General features: G+C 43.0%; 3 protein-coding genes across 6 annotated transcripts; 2 read left to right on the top strand and 1 right to left on the bottom strand.

Moving 5' to 3' along the window:
- Window positions 1–381: 381 nt before the first annotated feature.
- svip (small VCP interacting protein) lies at window positions 382–4,034 on the top strand. Of its 2 annotated transcripts, XM_076732544.1 has the most exons (5): window positions 382–654; window positions 958–1,021; window positions 1,326–1,376; window positions 2,310–2,423; window positions 2,727–4,034. In XM_076732544.1, exons 1-5 carry the CDS (start codon window positions 491–493, stop codon window positions 2,739–2,741), a joined length of 408 nt encoding a protein of 135 aa, XP_076588659.1. In that variant the 5' UTR covers window positions 382–490; the 3' UTR covers window positions 2,742–4,034. The 2 variants fall into 2 exon arrangements, with proteins under 2 accessions (XP_076588659.1, XP_076588660.1); XM_076732545.1 differs by lacking the exon at window positions 382–654 and having other exon boundaries at window positions 815–1,021.
- On the bottom strand, window positions 4,023–24,942 carry gas2a (growth arrest-specific 2a). Of its 3 annotated transcripts, none has more exons than XM_076732541.1 (8): window positions 24,711–24,866; window positions 20,938–21,099; window positions 18,420–18,550; window positions 14,683–14,827; window positions 13,388–13,451; window positions 13,031–13,241; window positions 12,834–12,941; window positions 4,023–5,760 (listed from the first exon to the last, which is right to left on the bottom strand). In XM_076732541.1, exons 2-8 carry the CDS (start codon window positions 21,080–21,082, stop codon window positions 5,548–5,550), a joined length of 1,017 nt encoding a protein of 338 aa, XP_076588656.1. In that variant the 5' UTR covers window positions 21,083–21,099; window positions 24,711–24,866; the 3' UTR covers window positions 4,023–5,547. The 3 variants fall into 3 exon arrangements, with proteins under 3 accessions (XP_076588656.1, XP_076588658.1, XP_076588657.1); XM_076732543.1 differs by having other exon boundaries at window positions 4,230–5,760; window positions 14,683–14,824; window positions 24,711–24,942; XM_076732542.1 differs by having other exon boundaries at window positions 4,231–5,760; window positions 24,739–24,801.
- A 576-nt stretch (window positions 24,943–25,518) lies between these two features.
- Window positions 25,519–27,404, top strand: fancf (FA complementation group F). Its single transcript, XM_076732540.1, has 2 exons — window positions 25,519–25,597; window positions 25,887–27,404. The coding sequence occupies exon 2, from the start codon at window positions 25,941–25,943 to the stop codon at window positions 26,961–26,963; it is 1,023 nt and encodes a 340-aa protein (XP_076588655.1). The 5' UTR covers window positions 25,519–25,597; window positions 25,887–25,940; the 3' UTR covers window positions 26,964–27,404.
- The last annotated feature ends 297 nt before the right edge of the window (window positions 27,405–27,701 follow it).

A 27,701-nucleotide genomic window follows, 5' to 3' on the forward strand; every position in this document is an offset into this window, starting at 1 on the left:
TTAATTACGCTGGTGACACTCAGCCTATAGAATCGGTTACCCTAGGTATTGTATTGATATTATATTTTTTAGTTTTCCTATCTCGTTCATTTTTAATCTATCCCATTAAAGGGTAATGAATGCAGTGAATCTCTTCAACTTTCTATATTTTGATCCCTTGTCTGCATTTATTTCGCCGTTCGTGAGTGATTTGCAGTCCCACCATCAGTATGTAGTGACCTCCATGGAAACTATTACGCTCCTCTTGTTCTTAACCACAAGGTGGCGCTGTTGGACCAGCTATCAGAAGACCAGCGTGAAGTATCCGCCCACCTCTGTCACACTGAGCTGCGTTCAAAATCCTGCTACACAGATTATTCTACAGTGAACACATTTTAACACAATGAAGTCAGGGCTACAACGGCTTATGGTCCATTAACTATGTAGAAGTGTAGTACTCCCGTAGTGTTTGGTTGCGGACATGACCGTTTGGTTACTTTAGTAAAACAGTATGCTAGCTGAAAACTCTAATTTAAGGTTATTGAACATAACTTACCTCGGCCTGTTAGTCAGCCAGTTGAACTCCAACCAAAACAAACTCACAGGGAAAAAATTGCTCAAGACGCCCGACTTTCAAACGGACCTTTTCCAAATGCCGACGCGATTAAACAAGAGGTGTGAGGAGAAATAATTTAATAGGTGTTTTGGAGACGTAGTGGTAGCCTAAGCGAGCTGCTAGCTAGAATGCTAACGTTACCGTAGCTAACAGAAGCAGATAGCTAACGGTAACGTAATGCCAAACGACCCATCAACAGCCGTTAGGAGTAGAAGCTGCTGCTTCTGTAGCCTTAACTGTCAGCCCAGCCATTTGAAACTGGCTCACCAGCGAGCTTAGTGAGCTAGATAGGTAGCTAGGCTAAATCGAGACCCTGATAACTTAATTTTATGTTGCTTTTCTGCCTGGAATAACAACTCAAGTATGGGGATGTGCTTACCGTGCCTTGGTGGAGCAGCGGACGACGTTGTTGTCACTCCAGATCCAGTAAGTGAATTTACTAAAACTTTTATCACCGACTGTGTCACTAGATAACATTAAGTCAGAATGTCGCATTTGTTTTCCAATACGCAATATCAGTTGTCATTTAAACTAACGCCATGTTTGATTCATCATATGTCGAACACCAATAGGCCCTAATAGGTAATGCTCGGGAGGCGTTGTCTGTGTTTAGCCTCTGCAAACGCTGGCATGTTAAGTATGCTCCAGGCCCAGCACAGCCAGCTTGCTTGCTTTCAGTTGTAGCTTATAAGTTTTCATGTGTCATGTGTTTTTTTTTTTTTTCTTTCAGGAGACAAGAAGACGACAATTAGCAGAGGCCGCTGAGAAGAGACAAAAAGAGGTGGGATATTTTAAAGCCGGTTGTGTCTGTTTATCAATGTGTGAAGAGCTAAAAACACTCAGAGCAGTGCATTGATGCACTTGGTTATTAGGCATGTCGAGCTAAAAGACAACACCCCTGGAATAAATCCTATCGTCGTGAAGGTGGCGTTTGTTGTGTGTTGAGAGGTGTGACTGACATTTCATCTAGACTCATTAGAAACACCTGTCCGTGTCACACCCTGCAGTTCAACAGCAAAACACTTCACAGCCTCCAAAATAACCAAAAAGCTCAACACTTCTCTTGTTTCCTCAAAAACAAAAAACATTATAACCTTTACAAAGATATGATTTACTGCAGGGTTGGTCAGAGTGCATTTGTTTTAGCCAGATGTACCTAATAATGTGGTAACTGAGTACAGTATAACTTTGTAGCCCTCTGTTGAATATAATACATCCCATGCAAGGTAGATGCCCTTGACATTGTAGTGAGTGATTTTTCTATTGTACAGAAAAGACACTTGCAAACCCGTAAGAGCCATGCTAAAGTTGTATCAAGGTGAGTAGACACGGGCCAGAATGAAAACTCTTGGCCGGGTGAGTCTTTTGGATTGGCTCATCTCCCACGCGTTTCTGCTCCAAGTCACTGTTTCCATCTTTGAACCTCTTGGCACCCTGATAATTCACACTTCTACTACCACAGATGAAAGCATTGAGCCCTATCCCTCAGTCACATCTCAGGCAGCTGCTCCATCCTTCACCTGAATCGCCTTATTTGGCAGTTGAATGCCCTTTTGCTATCGTGTTTTAACATGCTTTGTTTTTTAAAATGTTGTGGTAAAATAATAATGCTTCTCTGCTTGTATGTATTTTCAACATGTAAACAAGATATGAGCACTTTTTTAATAAAGCCTTTGCCTGTTAGTGCTCAATCGTATTCCACTGTCTTTCCCAGACAACATACAGGGGTGTTAAAAATCCAGAGGCAGTCGAGAGGAAAAGGAAAAAACAGGAAGAGATTGAGAAACAGGCGATGACCACCTCTGTGTCGGGTGGCGGCGGGTTGAAGGTTAGTTCTGTGTTTACCCTCAAGCTGTGGGATTTCTCTGACAACAGGAGCATCATTAGTGTCATTCCTGAGGTCCAGTCCAATCAGTATCATTGATCACTCTGCTAAACAGATGGAAGGGACAGGTCGATGCATTCGGTGTTTACCATAAAGCAGTCAAATCATGTTTTTTTAATGTGTTACTCAGCTGTAATCTTAAACTGTAATATAGTAACCTTAAACCCAGTAAGAGGTAATGTCAAAATATTACACAAACGCAAATTTTTGAGATGGTTCTCATGGTTGTCCCTCTTTGTTCTCTAGTGGCAGGTGGGCTGAAATTCTACATGGTAAAACCTGAAGTCTTAAACTCAGAAGTCCAAAACAACGTGAAGTATCGCTGCAAGATGACCTGAAAGATGTTTGAACTGCTGTCCATTTTTTAAAATACATTTCTTTGCCTCTTTTATGATGTTGTGAGACAAACGGCCACAGTCGTCATGCTTCGTGCAAAACAATCTGAAGTGATTACAGACAGGACAGCAGGACTTGCTCCCTCGTTGCCAAGTTACACAAGCCGGGTTGGACCTTTGGACGAGTCAGGGATGACTCAGAAATGTCCAAGCAAATGCACATCCTGCTGTAACAGTTTGATTTGATTTGGTTTGACATTAGCTAACACAAAAGAATATGATTGTGAAGTCCAGCAGTGTCTCAACACTAAAGCTTTTTCACAGCACTGTTTTTGGTTTTCATGATCGAGGATCAATATTCACTGTAAATCCACATTAGCCACCTTACGTTTTGTATGACTTCTCCAAAAATCCATTATTCAAATGACACATTTCACAAGTCAGACAGTTTATGTTTACAAAGAAGTGCTTAATGTTGGATGACTATACACTCATTTCACCTTGTTAAGGGCTCTATTTGTTGGCAACACAAAGACCAGTGCAAACAGTACCATGACTTCATAGGTATGTCCTGAGCTAGTAATGCCTGTTCCTGGAGTATTTTCACAACCAGCACATCAACATGGGAGTCCTTGTTAATGAATGAAGGCAGTGTAAGTTGATGTTATGTTAAAGCACAACCTACATACATGAAAAAAGGGGAAGCAGCTGCAGAATACTAACACTGAAATATTCTCCAACCTTTGAAAATGAAAAGGAGGCGCCCTCAGCGACCCTACAGCACTCTGCACTTGTCTCTGCTCCTTCAATAGAGCCTTTTTTGTTTTGTTTTCTCTGCACAATTTGAGTTTATTGAATTACGCTGTATGCAAAAACACTGATGTGATGCCTGCTTAATTTAAACGAGATATAGAACGTGTTCGTGTGAATTGCCATATGACAAACAGAAGCTTCCGTTAAACATTTATTTGCACACAGTTTGTCAACATTTGGTGAACAGCATATATGCTTGCTCACACACTACAATGAGGAAACAGAAGGAAAAGAAGAAGTGGAGTGTGTACAGTGCGTAGTGAAGTATTTACTTTGACTTGCTTATCTGAGTGCATTTCTTACAGCCTTCACTTGATCCTCAAATGCTTCCGGTGCTCTTGACGTTTTGTAGAACAGGAAATTCAGCCAATGTTATTTGCTACAATAAATCACATTTCTGCTACTCGTGTGGGTTTCATGAGTGAAGTTTTACAGTAAAATGATTCAAGTTCATAGAAGGTTTAGATTTAGTTCATCTAAGCAGTGATACAATATGAAACATGCATGTTTAAGTTGTAGAAGTTTACAGTTGATCCCACTGAACACTTGCAAATATTTTTCAGTCTCCGTATTTCATATTTAAATAAGGGTTTAATTCCAGTCAAGTCTAACAACAAGAATTTATTGAAAATTTACATCTAAAAACAGAAAATGGACATATGTACTTTATTTGGGTTATTTGGATTCCAAACCACACCCACATTCATTTTACAGGGAAAAAAGAACAATAATGTGAATTACATCTATTAAATGTTAAGACTATACACCTCGGAAAGATTATTATTCAAGTTTCAATGATTGCACTACCTCTAGGGGTCAGTAACACAACAAATTGAATATGATTATCAATCACAAATCAGTGAGGTTCAATTTAACTACATGCTGCATCTTGTACAGGTGATTGTCCATGTTCTTACAATAGAAATTATACAAAACAGGAGTCTTCATAATAATAATTATTAAAATGATTAATAGTATAAAAATGCATTGCATAGTTATTCAACATGTAAACAATCTAAGCATTGCTCCATTTTCTCAGTGTAATAATAATAATAATGATAAAAGATCATAAAATAAAAGCCATAACATTTTATGACCCATGTTTGGTTTCTAGAAGAGGTTTGGCAGTTTTCAGAGTGGAAAACTGGAGAGTACAGAGGGCGATAATTAAAAGATTTGGGTAATTACATTTCTTTGGGCAGCAAGGTTTCCACTATTAATTCTAATGTCCCAGTTTAAGTTAAATCAGAGCCACCCTTGTATTGAATGTACCACAAAGCATTTAGGATAATAATATCCGTCAAACAGCTTTCTACTATCACATGCCAGGCTGCCAAAGAATATTGTCTTCTTAGATGTCCTGAAACTTTCACCACTTACTGAATGTCATTCAGAAAAAGTTCTTACTATAGCATGTACAACAAATACAGACAGGCACCATAGGCCTGATTGACTATAAGAAAGGAGCAGGTGTGCTACAACCTGTAAAGTTTCTACTGACTATAGGTGATATATATATATATATATATTGCTTAAAATACAATGAGTGATTGAAAATGTACAGCCTCACTTTTAGCCAGTGAACTCATTAGGCTTTGTTGCAATGACTGACACATCTCTCAGAGCTTTTCACTGGACTGTAAAACTTAATAAAACACACTGTTAAGGCCCCACTGGTGTGACTACATGCTTCACCTGCTCACAAACATCCTTTGTACTGAATTCTCTTAGACAGAGAAAACCAAACCAAAGCACTACTATGAAACAAGTGTGTTTTCCAGGAATGCAGTGGTGTCTGTAGCCATAATATGTACCAGAACAGGCATATGTTACCTAGCCTCATCCATTAGGCAGTAAACAATGGCAAGAAGTCATCCTCTGTGTCAGGTCTGTTAATGGCACTTTTCAGTCTCATGTCTTCACTTTTTGCTGCGGTAGTGGGCTGCCACCACTAGGTAGCTGTCAGGGGTGAGGTCCTTGATGTTGGGGGACTTGCTGCTGCTGATGGGGGACGTCTTGCCCTCCACCCGGGAGAACTGGAGCATGCGGCATGGGTCGTGTTTCAGCAGGTAGCTCTCAAAGGTCTCCCAGCCTCCGCCAACACGCACCATCACATGCTTGTTGTGCAGCATCTGTAGAGAGAAATGGGATTATAATGCCGCTTCTAATGTCAGTGTGTCAAAGCTGAGCCCCTCCCTCTATAGGACTAATGCCATTTCACTGATTGAGGCTTTGGTTCCCAGGCAGAAGAAACAGTTAAGCATGGCTTTGATGCACGAGGTTGTTGATTGATGTTTGGGGCCTCGGACTGGTTGATGTCCCTGGAGGGAAGCTTTCTCCATCTCTTACCAGCCTAATGCCGTGTTGAGCAGGCTATGGCCAAGTACAGAATGATTGATTCATCTCACTGATGTCTGGAATTACATAATAAACGAGTGTAAGAGTCCACAGCATGCTGGCAGCTCTGTGAGACTTTGGCACAGCAGTGCTTTGAGCTAAATGCTAATGTCAGCATGCTAACATGGTCATATGACAATTCTGACAAGCTAATGCTAAGAAGGTATAATGTTTACCATCTTAGTTCAGCATGACATTATGCTAACATTTACTAATTAGCATTAGACACAGCTGATTGTCATTACTTTTGCAAGTAGGCTTGAGTCATAAACTAACATATTGGAATGATAATGACTCTAAAGGCAGGAATTCACTATTTCACTCAAAACCACAAAGGCAAACCTCAAGGTGGCTCTAGGAGAAAGAGGGGAGCCGTAAAGCCATTAGGATTCTTCATCAGGGAACCATGAACGTCTGTACAAAGTTTTGTGCCATTCCATTTAGTAGAGTTTTCACTGGACAGTTGAAAACTCTGATGGTGGCGCGAAAGGAGAAGTCAGTAGGATTCATCCTCTGGGGACCATGAGTGTCTGAACAAACTTTCACGGTTATCAGGTCGCGAGCATGGCTGCATAAATATGCAGCAGTGTTTTTCATGGTTTGATCTGCAACATTTGCTTCAAAATGATGCCGCCTGCGTGGTCAGGGCACATTCTCAAGGTTGGGTACCATGGTGATATCAACCATTATAATGAGGAGAAGAAGAAATCAAAGCTTCTGATAAACTGGATGCTCAGACGCTCACATTCCCCAGATGCTGTAGACATAAAACATGTCTGCTTCACTATGGAGCATTAACCCCCCTGCCTCATTAACATGCCATTACACCTCTATTAAAACCAGCTTGTTTACTGATTGCCCCTCTAAGACGAAATATTTAAAAAGAAAAAAAAAAAAAGGCCCATATGTGTCTTTAGAAACACAAACAGATGGACAATGTTCCAGACAAACACCAAACTGAATTGTTTGATAAAAAGGGTAAACTACCTCATGAGATTGTCACCTCAGTCTGGCTGGATATGAGGCTCCCTGCCCTGCAGCAGCATAGCATTCAACATTTATAAGCCTCTTAAAAGAATCAATCAAGAGGGCACTGGTGGGGCAGTGCTTCCAATCACCAGCGCCAGGCCTTCAGGCTTTGTGAGTGTGGATTTAATGGCTCTGTGTGATGCAGAGGGCTTTCAATCACGCTGCTTTGGGACAAGACCCTTGTTGGAGCCCATTCCCTCCTCAGCAGGCCAGAGAAGGACAGAGGCCCCAGGCTGAGCTCGGACAGCACTTCTCACAAACACTGTGATGTTACTCTGCCCCCTTGTTGAGGCTACAACCACCTCATTTATTCCAGGAGCTGAGAAGGTCAGTCTCTCAGGCATGAAAAGGATCTTGGATCAAGATGGCGCCGCGGACGGCTGCCTCGGTGTGTTGGTGCGCGTTGTTTTGTTTTGTTTTGTGTTTTAACTCTGTTTTTTGTGACGGTACCCGGAGCTCTTTCACCAGAGAAGAGCTCATGAACATCAGGGGAGCGACACCAGAGGATTTATTTCCTAAATTTCTGCTCCCAACAGTGGAAATTTTGGACATACTGGTCAAAGGTGTGCTCACCCTTGCTCACGCAGTGAAACGCCGGAGGAGAGGAAAACGAGCCGGCGCGCTCGTGCGCCTTCGCCAGCGCGGACTACGCACAGCGTTACCGGGAATATTTCTCTCTAACGTGCGTTCACTGCCCAACAAACTGGAGGAATTACAACTGCTGTTGGGTAAAAACAGGGACTTTTCTTCATCTGCGGTTTTGTGCTTCATCGAGACGTGGCTCTGTGGATTAATACCGGACTCTGCGCTGCAGCTGGCTGGCTTCCAACTCCACCGCGCGGACCGAGACACGGAACTTTCCGGCAAAACTAAAGGTGGAGGAATCTGTTTCTACATCAACAGTGGTTGGTGCAAGGACGTGACAGTGATCCAGCAGCACTGTTCTCCTGACCTGGAATCTTTCACCATTAACTGTAAGCCTTTTTATTCACCCCGTGAGTTCGCTTCATTCATTCTGGTCGGCGTTTACATCCCGCCGCAAGCCAACGTGCAGGACGCACAGCGTATGCTCGCGGACCAGATACTGTGTGTGGAGCGGACCAACCCGGACTCCTTAGTTATTGTCCTTGGCGACTTTAACAAAGGTAACCTCACCCACGAACTCCCTAAATACAGACAGTTTATCAAATGCCCGACCAGAGAGGAGAACATTCTTGATCACTGTTACACCACCGTCAGGGATGCTTATCACGCCGTCCCCCGTGCTGCACTGGGCCACTCTGACCACGTCATGGTGCACCTGATTCCTGCGTACAGGCAGAAACTAAAGCTCTGCAAACCTGTAGTGAGGACATCAAGGAAGTGGACCAGTGAGGCTGTGGAGGATCTCCAGGCGTGTTTGGACTCTACTGACTGGGATGTGTTCAGGACTGCTACCAACAGTCTGGATGAGTACACGGAGACTGTGACGTCCTACATCAGCTTCTGTGAGGACTGCTGTGTTCCATCACGCACCAGGGTGAGTTACAACAATGACAAACCCTGGTTCACAGCCCAACTCAGGCAGCTAAGGTTGGCAAAGGAAGAGACCTTCAGGAGTGGGGACAAAGACAGATACAAAGAGTCGAAGTACAAGTTTAGCAAGGCGGTGAAAGAGGCTAAACGGCTGTACTCTGAGAAGCTCCAACACCAATTCTCAGCTAACGACTCTGCGTCTGTCTGGAAAGGGCTCAGGCAGATCACTAACTTCAAGCCTAAAGCCCCCCACTCCATCAACGATCGACGCCTAGCCAACGACCTGAACCAGTTCTACTGCCGCTTTGAAAGACAAAGGGACAGTCCAGCAACCATCCCCCACGACACCTCTGAACAGCTCCAGCTCCAGTCACCTCCACCAATGCCCACCTTAAAGGCCCCCCCCTCCCCCTCCCCACCCACCTCAGTGACGACTCTTTCCATCCATGAAAGGGACGTCAACAGACTCTTCAGGAGACAGAACCCCCGGAAAGCAGCTGGACCGGATTCTGTCTCCCCATCTGCCTTGAAGCACTGCGCTAATCAGCTGTCCCCAGTGTTCACAGACATTTTTAACACCTCACTGGAGACATGTCACGTGCCAGCCTGCTTCAAGTCTTCAACCATCATCCCTGTTCCCAAGAAGCCAAGGACCACAGGACTTAATGACTTCAGACCCGTCGCCCTGACCTCTGTGGTCATGAAGTCCTTTGAGCGCCTTGTGCTCTCACACATCAGAGACATCACTGACCCTCTCCTGGACCCCCTGCAGTTTGCCTACAGAGCCAACAGGTCTGTAGACGATGCAGTCAACTTGGCCCTCCACTTCATCCTCCAGCACCTGGACTCCGCAGGAACCTACGCTAGGATCCTGTTTGTGGATTTCAGTTCTGCCTTCAACACCATCGTCCCAACTCTGCTTCAGGAGAAGCTCTCCCAGCTGAGCGTGCCTGACTCCACCTGCAGGTGGATCACAGACTTCCTGTCTGACAGGAAACAGTGCGTGAAGCTGGGGAAACACCTCTCCGACGCTAAGACCATCAGCACCGGATCCCCCCAGGGCTGTGTTCTTTCTCCTCTGCTCTTCTCCCTGTACACGAACAGCTGCACCTCCAGTCACCAGTCTGTCAAGCTCCTGAAGTTTGCGGACGACACCACCCTCATCGGACTCATCTCTGATGGCGACGAGTCCGCCTACAGGTGGGAGGTTGACCATCTGGTGACCTGGTGCAATCAGAACAACCTGGAGCTAAATGCTCTAAAGACAGTGGAGATGGTTGTGGACTACAGGAAGAACTCAGCCTCACCCGCCCCCATCACCCTCTGTGACTCCACTATTGACACTGTGGAGTCTTTCCGCTTCCTGGGAACTATCATCTCCCAGGACCTCAAGTGGGAGCCGAACATCAGCTCCCTCATCAGGAAAGCACAGCAGAGGATGTACTTCCTACGGCAGCTGAAGAAATTCAGCCTGCCAAAGACAATGATGGTGCACTTCTACACAGCCATCATCGAGTCCATCCTCACCTCCTCCATCACCATCTGGTACGCTGCTGCCACCGCCAAGGACAAGGGCAGACTGCAGCGTGTCATTCGGTCTGCAGAGAAGGTGATTGGCTGCAATCTACCATCTCTTCAGGACCTGTACGCCTCCAGGACCCTGAGGCGTGCAGAAAAGATTGTGGCTGATCCCTCTCACCCCGGACACAAACTCTTTGAGCCACTCCCCTCTGGCAGGAGGCTGCGGTCCATCAGGACCAAAACCTCACGCCACAAGAACAGTTTTTTCCCGTCTGCTGTCAGCCTTACCAACAAGGCCCGGAACCCCCCCTGACACTCTTCACATTCCACCTCGGACTCATTCTGTCACATTGAGTGATATAAATATAACTCTATGCGTTACATTAACGCTCAACTTGGACTTCTTTCTGAAAAACAGTACTGTGTTTCTAACAATAACAGACTTCTGTATATATATTTAAATTGTTATTTTTTATGCTCTTATTTAGTAGATGTGTCATATTTTAGTAGATGTGTCATGCACCAATTTCACCAGAAAAAATTCCTCGTATGTGTAAAAGCATTCTTGGCAATAAAGCTTTTTCTGATTCTGATTCTGATTCTGATGTACAGATAATTGTGGAGTAGACTCTTATATGTGCTGCACGCCACTGTTGTCGTCACTCTCTGGCTGCCTACAGACTTGGCCTTACTGTATTCATGCCTTTTCAGTGGAAGCAGCTGCTGGGAGGTAAAACCATCTGAGGAATTTTAATTAAAGCATCTTGTCTGTGCTGGCTGAGAGACAGAGGAATGGAGGTTTAACACTGACTCTGGCCTGTTCGAATGATGTATGTCACACACTGTAACTGTGCACATGACAACACGTGGTAATACACATGTAGTTTAGTGAGATTCTACTACTGTCGAGCTGCGTGCTCTGTGCATACACCGCCTAGTGCATGTCTGTCCTCTTCTTTTGCTCTTCCTTTGGTTTGGATACATGCAGTATAAATGAACTTGGCACGTAGCGTGGTGCAGACTGTACGCTGTACACCAGACTGCACTGGAACAACAGTGTGAGCTTCTCACCATTTGTCCTTGGTTGCTCAGCAACACAGTGAAGACTGAAGCATTCAGTCATTGAAAAGTCAACAAATGATGTCTTGATACATATTTAGATTTATGTTGTTGATGTTATTCTAGCAGGAAATTGAACCTCACTGTCCTCACTAACGTCTGAAAACAGCTTTGTTCATCCAAAACCTTACAATGACTGAGATTTGATTTGGTTGAGATTGGACATCTGTAGTTGCAATACAAAGGGCCGACAGCAGAGGACACTCAAGAGTAAACTCTCTTTTGAACGTCTTCACATCCTAAGCGTACGGCTGCCATGAATCACATACTTAGAGGTGTGAATCCTGGTTGTGGGTTGCCAAGTAACCAGAATCCCAAGGGGACCAATGCTACTTCCCTAATCAAGCTGTGTTAGCCCTCATTTATCTTTCTCTTACACTCTTCATCCCTCCACTCACAGAAAGTCCAGTAACATTTCCTGAGCTGATGGAGTCAGTGTGACTATGAGATGTAATTAATGCAATAGCCAGGATTGGGTGATGCAGCTCAGTGAAATATTTTCCAAGTAATAACCTGGTCATGGCATCATATGGAAATGTGTGGATGTTATTTTCCTTTTGCAGCCTGGGAGCCGCACAATGTTTGGCTGGAGATGGACACGGTCGGAATATCATTACCAGTAAATGAGACCTCACGGCAAAGGTGGGCTCTCCAGACACAATGGGTTACTTTCATCCCAAAGCCAGCCCCAAGCATCAACGTGCTGCCATATGCTGCGTGAGTGGAGAGGGGTTTGCGCTGCGCTGTGAGACTTCATTGTTATCAATCCCAAAGTGACTTGAAAATGAATAGAATGGATGAAATTGCATCAGCAGAAATATGAACTTTTGTGTCGTTTTTGTGAGGTTTTCTTTGTTTTTGTGTTCTGCTGTAAATATTTCAACCAAATAAAACACATCGAGTAAGAAAACACGTTTAACTGAGATATATTTTCATGTGCAGCTCAGTTTATAGACACTGGTGTTTGCTTGATTATTATCCAAGTTATACTTTTACTTCACTACATTTCAGAGGGTAATATTGTACTTTTACTCTAATTATCCAGCATACAGTTACCAATTATTTTGCAGAGTAAAGTTTTTTTCTGATACTGTAATGCATAGTTAGATGATAAGATAACAAATAGTATACATATATGTAAGTAGAATTACAATTATTGGAAAAATGTACTAAAGATTCTACGTTAAAGTACTCATTAGACAGCATTGGATTATTACCACTGACACACTGATGTGTACATAAAAGTTTATGTGGCAGCTGGTCAAAGTGGAGCTAATTTGAACCTTTTCACGCTTCGACAAACTAATAGGCTGGACGACACTGATTATGTGATTAGTGTGTAAAATATTAATCTGTAAAACCATTAGTAACTACAGCTGTCAAATAAATGTAGTGAAATAAAAAGTACAATATTAGCATCTGAAATGTAGTGAAGTACAAGTAGCATACTCAGGCAAGTACTTTAACATTGAACTCAGGGACAGTAGATGAGCAACAGACAGACAGAGAAACCAGGATTTCCATTTTGAATTCCATTGTAGTATTTTAATACTTTTCCCACCACTGTTCAAATTTTCTAAGAGCTGATGCAGCAAACATTTAAACCTTATTTTAATAGACTCACCCTGATAAAAAGCATCTTCTCGCCAACACGGTATCGACCCTGTGACTGTCTCTCTACACAGAATTTATTCGGACATCTGCAGGGGGGTTCATCAGCGATGTGTCTTACCTGTAACACACACAAAAAGATAAATATATTACAAATGTTTCCATCCTGATGTCAAAAGCAAAACCAGAAGTAAACTATAGCTAACTTACAGCATCATCCAACAGCTTCCCTGTATTTTTCTTGCTGGAGGTGACTTTGGTGGGAGTCGGAGACGGGGAAGGAGACGGGGTGGGAGATAAAGAGGGAGATGGAGGGTGGGGCTGAGCTTGAGATACAGGTGATGGAGGCGGTAGCGGTGCTTTCTCTTCTTGTTCAATCTCTTTCTCCAGTTTTATAAGGCCAGGAGGCTCCACATTGTACCTAGACCAAGGAAACAAAGACGAATGTCATTCCATTAGTGTAGAATTCAGAAAATATCTACAAAACAACCCAAAGAAGGAAATGGAAAAGATAGACATGAATGAACTGAAATAAACAAAGAGAAAATATAAGAAGTGAGACCATACCGTGACGCTATCCGTCCCAGCTCTAAAAGACAAAGGCACACCTCTCGTGGCTGCTTATGAAGAACTACAGGAGGAGATGAGGCTTTAGCATTGGGTAATTACAGTATGTAGACATTGTATGGTAAAAGACAATGAGTGATGATGAGTGGTAAGAAGCACACAAAAATGAGCTTCATGCATTCAGATGTTGCTCTCCTCTGCAGTCCTGTTTGTGTCAAATCAAATTCAAATGAGCACTGGATGAATATACGTACAATGGAGGCTTGAGGTGCTTATTTCAACCTTGCTGAATATGTGATCAGACAATGAGAGTGATGCAAGAGGCACACTACAGGTGACACGCCACACCATGCATTATAGACAAAATATCCACCGCATGATAGCAAACCTGGTGTTGTCACAAATACTGCTGAACTGATAAATCCATCCAGAGAAAGAAAGAAAGAAAGAAAGAAAGAAAGAAAGAAAGAAAACAGTGTCAGCTGTTACATTTTTAAGTATTTTCACATTTCATATCACAATTACGCGTCCGCTGCATGTGACAGTGCAGTGTCGATAGATTGCTTTGTGTAACGTGGCCTTCACAAATGATTAGCATAGCTGAAATTGCTTAGTGATGGTCCATCAGCCATTACTCTGGAATTACAGGAATGCATGAATGATGTAGGTATTTCTGTCACTGTCAGGGTCAAATGCTGTACACCTGATTGTAAGGACAGTATTTCAGTCCATGCATACCATAACTGCAAGCATATTTCAGCAACAAAACATGCAAAAACTCCTTCCCATGAATAGAGAGACAGATGAAATGCTGAGAGAGAAAAGGGAAGAGAGAAAAATGTCCCTACTCTGAGCTGAGGGAAACATTTGCATAGCGTTGGCCTACTTTCTTACTAGCTCACACCCTTCTGTCTGTGATCCCTTTGTTTTATTCCAGACATTTTGTGCATGAGCACAGTCTTTGAGATGCACACTTATGGTCAGGTAGAGCTGCTCCCATCACAGTGCTCCCAGCAGACCGCTGCCCTTGTGAGCTTTAGGTGGATGTCAGAGGAGCTGAAGCGGGAAGGAGAGAGAAGCAGTTCAACCTGCGTGACACTCTACCTGCACAATCACGCCATTCACAGGTGATAGAAATCTGAGTCCAGCGCCCCGGCAGTGCCAGTGACAGCCAAAGCCCAACTGTGTTGTATCTCTGTGAGGAAACTGAAGCCTGTTTGTAGGCTGCCCTGCTTGTCCAACATTGATGATTTTCTAGCATTCTGGTGTTTACTGCAGAAAGAGTGTACACTCACCTAAATCCTCTGACTCAAACAGACATGTTTCTCCAACTCCAACCTTGCGACACCAGGCCAGGAAGTTGGCTGTGTTGTCCCGTGCAAAAAAGGAACCGGAGGGAGCGCTCTGCCGACACGGTATCCTCTGATAGGGAATACTCTGCTGGAGACATGGACAGGTTAGCAGATGTCTTCATGTACGCTACGCAAATGTGAACCTAAGATGAAGAATATCCCCTAAATTTCATTGATGGATAGTACTTGGACACTGAATTGACTTTTAGTTTGTGTGTGACGCAAAGAAATCAAAGGGCTACCAATGTGACTTGCGCAGCCCAACCCCCAGAATTTCCATCAGAACGTAGAGCCACACACTCTTTATCTACACTGATTTCTTCTCCATCTGCCAAGGCTCTGGTTTCAGCTCAGGATCAAGGACCTTTTCCGTTCAGATCAATATGGGAGATGGCGGGTTAGAAAACCAGGGCTGCTTTACCAGGCCTTCTATGATTCGGGATCAAATGACATGCTTATGGGTCTCAGCCCCCACACGGTCTGTTCGGGGAGATTTATGCGCCTTGCTGTGGTTTTATACAGGATATGTGTGTCTGTGCTATGAGAAAGGTGCAATGAGCTCATGCTGGAAATATGCAGGCTTTTGTGGGTATTTTTCTTTTCTTTCCAGGCTCTCCTTTTGACTTTTTCTGGGATCCTTTCTGTTGTTGAATTACTTTGCATTCCTGAAGAAGTAATGTCGACCACATTGCCAGTGTCGATTCATTTAACAGTCAGATTGGCATGTTGTTATTTTTGGCTTGCTGAATTACCTGCACCTTTACATTTGGAAGACATTATGTTTAAAGGGATGAGAGCTAATAACAAGGAAGTAGCTTTAGTAGTTTGCTTTAAAATCACATCATTTTCTTTCACTCAGGAAGATAAGAAACTTCATGAAGACCTGCAGTATATTCTCAACACCTCTACCATCACGGCTGCACATGCACACTTTTAAAGGAATAGTTCAACATTTTGAGATACATTTATTTGCTTTTTAGCGGAAAGATTATGCTACTATCACATCTGTCCACTAAAAATGAAGCGACAGCCAGCAGCCAGTTCGCTCATCTTAGAATAAAGACTGGAAACAAGGGGAAACAGTTCGCCTGACTTTGCCCAACGGTTATAAAATCCGCCTACCAGCACCTTCTCTAAGGCTGTGGAGCAAACTATTTCAGCACAGTAAAACAAATAAGATTTGATGTGTTAATTAGTAAGCTACTATAGGCGCAATTTGTTATCTTTGGATAGAGCCAGGCTAGCTCCCCCCCCCCCCCACTTTCAGCTTTTGTCCTGTCATGCTAAGCTAACCAGGTGCTAGCTGTAGTTTCAGATTTAAAGGGCCACCATGTAGGACTTAGTAACATCTAGCTGTGAAGCTGCAGCTTGTAACCAACTGAATACCCCTCACCTCACCCTCCTCTTACGAGCATGAAGAACCTACAGTGGCTGCTAACAAAGCAAAAAATGCAAAAGTCACTCTCCAGAGCCAGTGTTTGGTTTGTCTGTTCTGGGCTACCGTAGAAACATGGCAGTGCAACCTGCTTGCTCTGTTGATATAAAGAGCTCATTCTAAGGTAACGAAACACAATTATTCTAATTTTCAGGTGATTCTACACTAATGAAAACATGAATACTATGTTCCCCTAAATCCTACGCACTGGAGTGCAACTTTATCAATGTTCTACCTGGAAAAGAATAAGCAGATTTCCCAAAACGCTGAACTTCTGCTTCACATTTACACAGTATAGCAATAGATTTTAGCTGTTAATGAGGGGGTTGTATTGAACTTGTCACATGGTAGTGATATGGCAAGAAATAAATATTGTCTTCACTCATCTGCAGCTGACACTGATTTATGTAAACATGTGAGAAGACAGCATCTGCAAAGGGATTTATCGTTTCTCTCCGCTGGAAGCATTTAGTCCGACTTCACACACCAACTAATAATGGGGCTTCAAAGCAGATGGGAGTTCTCTTTAAAGTGGTAAACTGTAACTGTAAACAGCTACAGCTTACAAAATGCCATGATAAGCTGATAAAAAGCAACAATTGTTTGACATGAACTATAAACTTAGATTGACAGAAGATGAGGTACAGTACATCAGGCATGGATGATGTGATTAACTTTTCATCACTTATTAAACTGAAAGCTATAATGTGAGTGATGACGAGCTATAATGAGGACAAACAGCAATAAATCACGCTCGCTATAAAACATGATAATGCAACTTCGTTTGATTTTCAAAGCCTGAGTTGTAAGTCAGGGTAAACCCCTATATGTCTCAGGACTCCTCTGCTCTGTCTCTCTGTTCTCCTCCACCATCAATAGGCTCCTCTATTTCAGTGACTCCTCTGCCGTCCCACGGTCACTGACCTCAAGTATTTCCTCACATCTGTGCTGCTGCACTCACACTGAGATCAGGAGACCCATCGTCATCAGCACTGTGATGCCTCAGTGCAAACATCAACAACTCTCACTAAAGAGACGACAAAAGAGTCTTTTGCTTCCTTTCCTCTGGACAGACACGAGCCCTAATCAGTGTTTCCCTCTGTTAGAAAGATGTAATCACACCAGGCGTCAGCTCAACGTGCCAGTAAATACAGATATTAAAAAAATGCATTCATGCCTACAAGATACTGCTTTTATAGTCATATTCAACACTAAATGCAGTTTTATTTCTATTTTCAAACTCTTTTTTTTAAGATTTTCTGTTTGAGGAGCAGTCAGTGTAAATGAACTCTATTTGGACTTCTATAGACTGGTCTCTAGAATGTTTTCTTATGCTGAAGACATCAAACCTTTTGCAGTAGAAGTTGAAGTTGATGCAAGTTGAAGTTGATCCAGTCTAAGGATTTGCATCCCAATCCGTTTGTTTTCTTGAGCACTGACCCTCTAAAATACACGACTGCAAAGATTGCTTGGGTTAAATAACAATGACTTGCAAGGTCACCCTTTAATCTTCTAAAATTCATTAAACCTTCATTCAAGGCTCACAAGAAATAAACATTTCTGCCAATTCTCACAGGGGATGTGGGGCCCCATCAGTTAATGTGTCCTTGCCAGCCTTATTTTTTTTTTTTTGACCAGTTTTTTCTTTTCTCCCTGCTGAAGGCTGCAGGCCCCATCCCCCATCAGACCCTTTGTGCACTATTTTCTGGAGATTCATGGTCGCTGCTGAACTGACCAAACCAACCAACCAGGGTGGAAATCAAAAATAACGCTATTTAGTGTCTCTCTATTACTCTTCAGATTACTATATATTATATTATCAGCACTTAGAAATGGGAGGCACTCTACAAGTATAGCTTTTATTGATCTTATTGACAGAAACCTGGGCTGTTTCCTGCCTCAGTGAGAGTCAATAAAACATCAATACTGTTATCATCAAGGACTCTGGTTGCTATGAATTACACAGAAAAACCTGATTCCACTGCATTATTTATGTGGCAAACTGACATTAAATATGGATGTCTGGATTTCATTTTCTTTTCTAATCAAGCAGGAGAATTGTTAAAATAATAGCTGCCAGTCACAATGATCTAATGTGCCTGATTGATGGTTCCCCTCTGAGAATCGATCGAATCATTCAAACTCAGTCGAAGAACACTGTCAGATGAGATTTGGCTCCCAGATTAGTGTTTTCACCTTAACCGTTACCATGCTAGACTACTGTAATCCTACGGTTTCTCCGCACCTTGCTGTTTCCAAGAGCAGGCAGGTCTCCGCTGCTTTGCCTGAACTTCTCCTGTAGTGTCTCAGCCAGCTGGCACAACAGGAAGCCATTGTCTAAGCGATCCATGAAGCTCTCGGCGGTGATTTCCAGACCTGACCAGGGGACACATAAAGAAAGCTGAGAATCCAGCAATAAATTCAACATAAAAATGCTCATTTTAGAATATATATACAGCATAAGGATATAAAATTTAATCCCCAGTCCGTTCCCAGTTGAAGCTGAACTTGAAGCAATGTTATTGACTCTCAGAAACCACTTGGCTGATTGAGCTTGGCTTGCGCTGCTGGGCTTAGGCAGCTCTGTAGAAGCCAAATGTTAAAATATTACAACATGACTTGGGGGAATCGGGGGGGGGGGATTTTCTGGTAGTACACTGTTGGGTGGCAAAATACAAGGTCACATGAAAAGGGGACATCTGATTGTGCACGGTAATGCCTCATTATCCTGCACAGTTGCAGAGATAGATTAGTGATCAACATGTGGTGTCCAGTTGACTGACTTCCAGAGGACCATTCCTTCTTAGTTAGATCATTCTGAAATAGGAGGTGGTGGCAGGGGGGTGTCTGTGGAAAGAAACTGGAGGGATTTTTTTAAAATCCCCTTTCTGTTTCTTATAGGAGGAGGGGTCTTGGGGTTCGACGTTTAATGAGTTCCAAATGTTGTAATTGAGCCCAGAAAACAGAGATTGAAATCTTGAGAAATACTCAGCGAGCTCCCATCTTATATGCTCAAACTCTGCTTCGCTGTATGAGGGAAATTTATTCCAGAGGGCTCTCGAAGAAGCATTTAAACTCAAATACTCAGTCCTATAAATTGCACAGTCCCTCCAGCTTCCCATCACAACAAAAACATGACTCATCGGTATAACCAAGCATCCGCCTCCCACTCAATCAGTGGACTCATCGTTACACCGCACCGCTCCTCCTACCTGAAGCTGTGAACCTCGCTAAGCATATCTGCTCCTTCTTTCTTGTGCCCAACACAGAGAACATGGCTTAAACCAACTGGTTCAGTGCTGTGTATTTACTGGAAACACATGGACGCTTGTGCTTCTGAACTCTCTTCTTGTCCTTGATCGCTCTCCACAGCAGACCAGAGGTTTCTAGCTCAGCTGGTTCCAGTGCAAACATGCAGAGCGCCAGAGATAACAGGGAAGATACTGAAGTTGTTTTAAGTTGTTCACACACAGGCGGGAGTCAGTTTCAGGAACTTAATTGGCTTCCAGTTGATTTGAGAAATGGCTGTTGGACCACATGCAGTCTGCAGAATGTCCCATGGAGCAACACCTTCACATTTGATGGACAGTTTTAGCCATATTAAGTGCAGCTAGAGTAGCACAAAAGCAAATTTAGAAGAAAAACCTCAAATAATGAGGTGATCAGTGGACCGTGTCTCCTAAAAATATGCAGTCTTTATTAAATCTTAAAATGCTGATAAAGTACTGGCTAACAGACAGTTTGCCTCAAGGAAATTAAGCAAACAATTCTTACGTTGTAACCTACTCTGGTGGAGGAATTTTAAGAATTTGTGTTTTGCTAGCAAGTACATTTTTGTGTCCACACTGATCAGTCACTGGTGCCACAGTTAAACCTGCCAAATGACATCTTTTAGAGGAGCACATGGAAGCAGGTCTTTAATTTTGTCTTTTTACTATTAATAACTGTTTTTATTTTACATTCATACATACATTCATACATTACATACTGAGTCTATCATGTGCTAACCTGAAACTTTCTTCACACACAATAATTTGAGTCACTGAATTCTAACCTGATCCTCACAGTGCTTCATGCATTTGCTTTATCACCACTGTTGAAGAAGTATACAGGGTGATTTATTCCCCTTTGGTCCCCTCTGCTGCCTTCTCTCACCACTGGCTGTGCATTATTCATCAACTCTTAATGATACCCATTATTCAATTAAGGAAAATCTACAGGACAGTGTGTGCACATGGAAACTGGTTCACACATTTTAAGCTTGTAATGAGCTTCAGATTGATTCCAGTCCAGTGCTGAGGTGTATACATCAACAATACTCATTCAATGAATGCTTTCATGGCCAAGTGAGGACACTGTTTAAATGAATCAGCAACAGCACCTTGTATTTGTTAGCAAAGTCAGCAAATTCTCAGGGAAATTAATGATTTACCTTAAACTGAGGCACTGCAGTGCAACAAAAAAAGATATAACTACTTCTGTTTTGAAATACATTCTTCTAATACAACCATTTTATGGCAAGTACCAGTAGATAAAATTAAACATTTCAACAAGACGTAGACCCACTTTGTCTGTGTGAATCAATATTCTTTTGCTAATCGTACTGAGCCTTGATAATTAAACATATGCACTGGAATCCCCTTATGCCTATGGACTTATGATCTAAAGCTTCCAGTGACAGAAATGATAGTTTTACTGAGAAGCAAAGATATTTAGGAAGGCAGGATGTTGTCAGATGAGTCATGCCTTTATGTGCTGCTTACCGAGAATATTAGTGAGCCACAAGGCCAGGTCTTCCTTCATGGGCAGCAGGCTGGCTTCGTGCCGACTGGCCAGCCACTGGTGGTACTGCTGCATGTCTGTGAGGCCGGGGCCACTGGGCTGTTTGGGACTCAGGGAGCTGCACATGGTTCCCTACTGATAGCCTGAGGAAGAGGAAGAGGATGAGACACACAAACACTGACACAATGTAAAGCTTCAGTGTGAGCTTGCAAAGGAAACTTTAGACATAGCTATATGTAATGTATATGGGAAATCAATATGGAAATGGGAAAAAAATGGGATTGTAATTTCCCAGAGTCCAGGGTGGTGTCTTTAAATATCTTATATTAATAAAATAAAGGGTCTAAAACCCAAAGATGTTCAGTTGACCACAGTGTAAAACAGAGGAAATCAGTCAACCCTCTTACTTGACAAGCTGAAACCAAAGAACGGTGTTTTTCTTTAATTGAAAAATGGTTAAAATGATCGACTAATAAATCACTTCAGCTCTAATCTATATACTATTACCATTAAGTAGCTACAAAGGTTATGATATATTATGATAACAGAAGGAATCACCCATGAAAATAAAGACCCTCTGAGCATTTTTGTTTGAAATTCATGATCTAAATCATCACAACAATATTCCTCAATAACAGCTGACATTCAGGTCCAATATTCCCAACAGGACTAGAGGAGGATCAGATTCATACAAGAGATCTGGGTCCTTTTGTCCTCTCTGTCAAATCCTGGTTTGGTTTACAGTCCACCTGATGACATGAGACGTTCCCATGAACCCTGACAGCCCAGTTCCTGTCCCCTCTTCACTGGACAAGAGACACTTTTATCCCAGCCAGGCTCATACAGAGAGGACTTCTATTCAACAACATCAGACACAAACAAAGAGCTCCTTCAGATTACGCTAAAATCCCTGGTACAGTCTGTCATATAGACTGAATCAATCCAGTCCGGTCCACACTGCAGAGGCCTTACATTACAGCCTGATGGAGAGACTGCATTTGACATCAATATTCAGAGCAATATTTAACAGCTACTTACTGCCTGCAAAGTGAAGTCATTGAGCAAATGAGACATTTCTCACAGTCTTTTCCAATAACGTGCAACAGCATGCCAAAGCAGCCACTGTATGAGCTATAATGTGAAAATCTTTCACATTTCAGTCCAGTGTCACTCCATTAATGGATTTACTGCTGAGACAACTGAGTAATTGACAAAACAACTGGGCACCAGATGTAAGACCTGAGCAGAGTAACAACACACATCGACAGCTGCGCAGCTAATATTCACAGCTCAAAGGCACGGGTGCTGCGATCACCTCTGCCATTACTCTGACATGGAAAGAGTGCACATGGAGAAGACAGCTTCAAGGCTAAGACATGGTGGCATCACAAGGATACTGAGGACTTCTTTCACTCAAGGCCTATTTTAGTCCAAAGGCTGCTGTCATGGCACTTCATTTCAGGAATTAAGACAAAAGATATGATTGATAGGACTTTTTGCTCTGTTGTAACCTTTCTGTTTCGTTGTCATGAAACTCTTCTTCAGGCCGTGGGTTGAAAACAATGCAGCGTGTTGTTGCGTATAAAAAGTTTTGCCTCCAGTTTGGACACGAACAGGAACATCTTACATTCCCCTGTGGCAGGCAAATAGCGACAGGATAGTTGATGCAAATTATAAGAAGAGCATATTCAAACAAGGAAGCGAAACTGCCAGGAACGATTAGTCCATGGTCTGTGATGGCTGAAAATTTCCTCTAAATACCAGGGAGTGTAACACAATGTGAGGAATCTGACCTTTAAAGCTGTGTAACATTTCAAGGTCCCCCTGGAGTCGGCTGTAACCAAATCACACTGTGGTGCAACGCTGGACATCAGGACCTTGATGTCCAACCAAGGTCGTCTTATCTTCCTGAGGACAAGAGCTCCTGGTTGCGAACACACACTAAACTCTGGAGGTCAGCACTCACACACAGGTGCTACATTCACATGTCCACTGCGGTGCAGGCTGACAGACAGAACGAGGGCACTGGGACAACTTCTCATGTCTCACAGTACAAGACCCATTCATACAAGCCCATTCACTGATGGTATGTGTAAATAAAAACATATTATTTGACAGATCTGTCAATGGGCAGCAAAACCCTTTGGATTAGCTGAAAAATGCATTGCACACAAAGAGTTCAAAAGCGGCATTCTCCTCTAAAGGATCGTGAATTAACATCATACTGGGTTTCCCCCTCTTTTCCCAGGATAGAGGCCTAAAGAAACAACCAGCTGTTGTTAAACATACCTGGTTCCTCTCACCACAGTGTAGCATGACCTCCTCAGCTGCAGGCCAAAAACACAGCCAACACCACCACTCTGCTTTATGTGCCGTCTGCTGCTAAACTTGCTGCTTCATCTAGTGATGATATTTTCAGAATGTGACGCAGAATCTGACGGCAGACTCAGGATTAACATCAGGAGAGATCGACTTTACAGCCCACAGATATTAAAAGTACAGAGACGTCCAACTATACATCTTCTCAGTCTGAGAAGCTCATGACTTCAGTGAAGTCATCATAAACTGCCATGGTTGGCTGCAGATTGCTCCAGGAAAGGCATATTCTGCATCACATCAATTAGGAGAAAAACAAAAGTGGCTCTGTCCTCCTAACCCTTGCCGACCTTCATGCCTTTCTCCTCTACAACAGTAAACTGATCTGTAGGCTGATTTGTCCATTTAAACGAGAGGAATCAGCATGTTTCTGTGGCAGAAAAGTGCTTTGCATGTCGTGTGTGAGCGCTGTATTCCGGTATCACATTGTGTCACCGGCTGTGGTCAATAAAGTTCAAGTCTCCAACAGAAAATATCAGCAAAAGCAGAATAATCTCCCGTATGATATAACATCCAATTATAGAAAACAAACAAAGAGCCGATGGCGCAAAGCTTGTTTATATATCCACAATATCATAAGTCATATCGCACACACACTGCTCTTGTGTTTGTTAATGCAACACATGGAGTGTCATAAATACTGAGCTGTGATACTGTCCTGACTTAATACTTCATAGCATAATGGGCTGCCTCAGGCCTTCATTTAAAGACCCCTTTGTTGTAAGCTTAACATTTCCACTAACAACAAACAGACAATATGACAGGAATACTGACTAATATTCAGACTTATTCCTGTACCGTACAGATCTTTTGGTGCTGTGTCTGTATTTAGTGCAATAAAGTGGTTTTGGACTGTGTTGCACTGGCGTCTTAAAACACTTGGCTGCACATCTCATTTACAGCTGTAATAAGATTTTAAAGCTGTCTCCTCCTTTACAACTGTCACAAATAAAAACAGCCACAAAAAACATTTCAGCACTCTGCAAATAGGATCAAGGGAGGACGCTTGATGAGTTGTGACTGAAATCCAGCTGAGCAGCCTCTAATTAAAACCAATGTAATGAGCTGCGACGGAGGAAAGTATGTGAGATTCAGTGTAACTAAAGATGCTTTGCATTACATTTGAGAGAAATAAAAATAAATCAAGCAGTAACAACTTAACTGTCAAAAAGCGAGCCGCAACTTTAAAATAAGCAACAGGGGAGGACACTGTTCTGCAAAGCGCACATCCCTCTGGTGAAACAAGCAGAAATTATCCCCCCCCAGCCTGAATCAGAATATGCATAAAGACACTCAAAAGACTGGCATTCGTCTGGCATCGGGAAAGCAGCGAAAATGTCTTGCATGAGTGCAAAAAGAGCTCCTTATCTGTGCTCACCCTGAGGGTTCAGCTCGTTGGTGCGCACCTTCCTCTCACTCGTCCTGTGAGCTGCGGGGTCCCAGTTTTCATGCTTTTCACAGTGGTGCACCGACCCACAGGTTAGGCTCCAAAACACTGAACCAGTGCAGGCTGGGCAGGTCTTTGGTCTTTCTCACTGCGCATTTGCACAGGGAACTGACTGCACACACATGCACACATACACTCACATTTACACTCACAGCACGCTGCCGCTGCTGCTGCTGATGGGAGGGAAGTTTGATCCTGCTGGCAGTGCCTCCCTCCTCTCTCCTCTTTCTATTGCCTCAATATTTCAGGACTGATTTCAGCAGGCCAGGACGAGAAATTCAATCCTTCGATACAGTATGTTTGAATGGACATCTTTATTTCTTTTTCTTTTTTACGTACCCATGTAATCTGCTCCAAGTGACAGACCCTGATTGTGCCAAACCCTCTATTACGCTTGCTGTGAGTACTACATTTGAATGACACAGTTTAGCGCTTGCAAATACATGATAATACATGACGATCACCGTGAAGCAGATAAATCAGAAATACGTGAATTGTGAACAGCTCTGTCGTCAGAAATGCATGAATGAAAATGTTTTCTCGAGTTAGACGGGCTTTGTTAATAGATTTAACCATACAATATAGACAAATTATTACATGAATGTGTATATAAGCCAGAGAATGAACCAAAAAATGAATAAAAAATGTGGGTACACTGTGTTAGTTTCTCAATTCAGATTTTTTTTACGGTAATAAGTTACTCGATGGCTTTTATTTTGAAGGAAAATCGTTGGCTAAACTTGAGGATTCAGGAGCGCATGCGCAGTGGTAAAAGCGGCAGAAACCGGCAGTCGGGCAGCATGAAAGGCAAAACACAAGTGAGTACAAGAGCAACTATGTTAATTTCCACATACTCCCCTATAAATGTTTTATATGCATTTTTCCGCGCAACACTAGATGTTGCTTAAAAGAGACATTTGTTTAAAAGGACTTTGTTTTGAAACGTGCTACCGGAAGTCCAGATTAACGCTATAGTTTGAGGACTTGTAGTCGTTGCAATCCAGCTAACCTGGAGCTAGCCCGGTAGCTAGCTCAACGGCGTTTCAGCAGCTTTTCGGCAGCAGAGACAGACAGTTTGGGTGAGTGAATGTTGTCTGTCCTCCACAGTGACTGTCCACCAGTGGCGCCCACAGGCTGGACTGTGAACGCAGACAGCGCCACATGGAGGCGGTGCTGAGGAACTTGTCGAGCACGGTGGAGCTGCTGGCCGTGGCGGCGCACAGCGGTGTGGTGCAGCAGTGGGATAAACAAACTCTGTCCAGAGCTTTTCACTGGGCCCGGTACTGCGAACACGTCTTTTCCAGGTTCCACAATAAACCTGCAATGAGGAGGATGATGGAGAAGCAGCTGCAAATCACAAATCAAAGTTTGCGAGCTGTATTTCCTGGATACTCAGAAGTCTCCTTCCTAGACCTCTCCCGCTGTCAGCACCTGCTGCTTGTTGGGCTGTTGAACAATCCTGAGCTGCCTTTCTTCATCATGAAGACACTCTTTGACACTATGAGTCCTGTAAACACCAAGCAGAGTGAGTATGAGGACGTGAGCGGCGTCTGCAGCCACATCATTCAGTGCAAATCTGCCTGTAAAGCCCTGAGTCCTCTTGCAGACCTGTCAGCTTTTGGTGCTGATGCTGAGGTTCAGGGGTCGATGCTGATGGAGAGGCTGGGTGCTCTGCTGAGCCAAGGCAGCGAAGCGGAGCACTTTTTAGACTCTGTCCTCCAGGGATGTGAAGGAGCGGCACAGCATTTCTGTCTGGCCATCGCTGCTGCTCTGCTGACAGCGAAGGACTCAGCTGCACAAACCACTTCACAGGATTTCCTCTTGGACTGGCTGCAGAAGAAACCCAGTGAGCTGCAGCACATGTGCTCTGCGCTGCCTCCTACACTTCTTACAGACCTGGCCAAAGAACACCTGAAATTTAGAGATGCATACTGTGATGTGCTGAAAAAGTGGGCGTCTGACATGGAGTACAGCATAAGTGATGGTGAATGGACACAAAGGAGCACAAATCGAACAGTGTCCTTCCAGAAACTGACGGAGCACTTTCAGGCCTTGTTTGAGGCCTGTCCTTCTCTGAGGGAGGATGTAGAAAATGAGCTAAATGCTCTGAAAATCTCTGATGGAGACTTTAATGTCAGAGGCCTGAGTGTGTGGGGAGACCTGCTATCAGCATTAAACAAGTGACTGTCAGTTTTGTGTCTTTAGGGCTGGAAGAGATGTTCAAAATACAGCTAAATGTGAGGATTTATTTTATTCTTTGAGTTTATATTGAGTCTATATTTATTTTATTTAGTCTGTAAGTTCTGATATGGCTGCTTGGGTTTAGATAACGTTGAAGAAATTTAATTTTCAAGTCAAGAAGAAAAAAATGTTCGTATTCAAGGATGGTGTCAAAAAACTGTGTGATTTGGTATCTGTACTGAAACTCATGTATTGTACTCGTATGAAAAAACAGCCTCAGGTTTTTCAGTGCAAAATACAAATGGAAAGCACAAAACTCAAATATTGTCCATTCATTCATTCATTCATTCATTCAGAGGTATCTCTTCCATTTAAACTCTTTATGCTGCATTTTTAGCAACTTTCCAACAGAAACACAACACAGTGGATAAATTTATAGGAAAGAAAAATGATGACAGCCGTCTGTAAATGCTCATGTTTGTGCTTCTGGTCAGTCTTAAAACATGTTGCACAGGCCTGTTTCTGTCACAGTATGAATGCTTTTGTAAAATTTTAACCATGCACTGTGTAATAATTGAAGTTATGCATATTTTTAAATCTCAGTACAGTTGGCTATTTGTTAGAAACGCACAGCCTGCAGGGTCTGGACAGATGGTCGCAGCACGTGACCTGACTGAATTAAATTGGAAGTAATTGTCAGCCATTGAATAGTTTACACTTTATAAATGAGTCTCTTGAGAT

The sequence above is a fragment of the Chaetodon auriga genome, chromosome 6, assembly GCF_051107435.1.
Source record: "Chaetodon auriga isolate fChaAug3 chromosome 6, fChaAug3.hap1, whole genome shotgun sequence".
NCBI lineage: Eukaryota > Metazoa > Chordata > Actinopteri > Chaetodontiformes > Chaetodontidae > Chaetodon > Chaetodon auriga.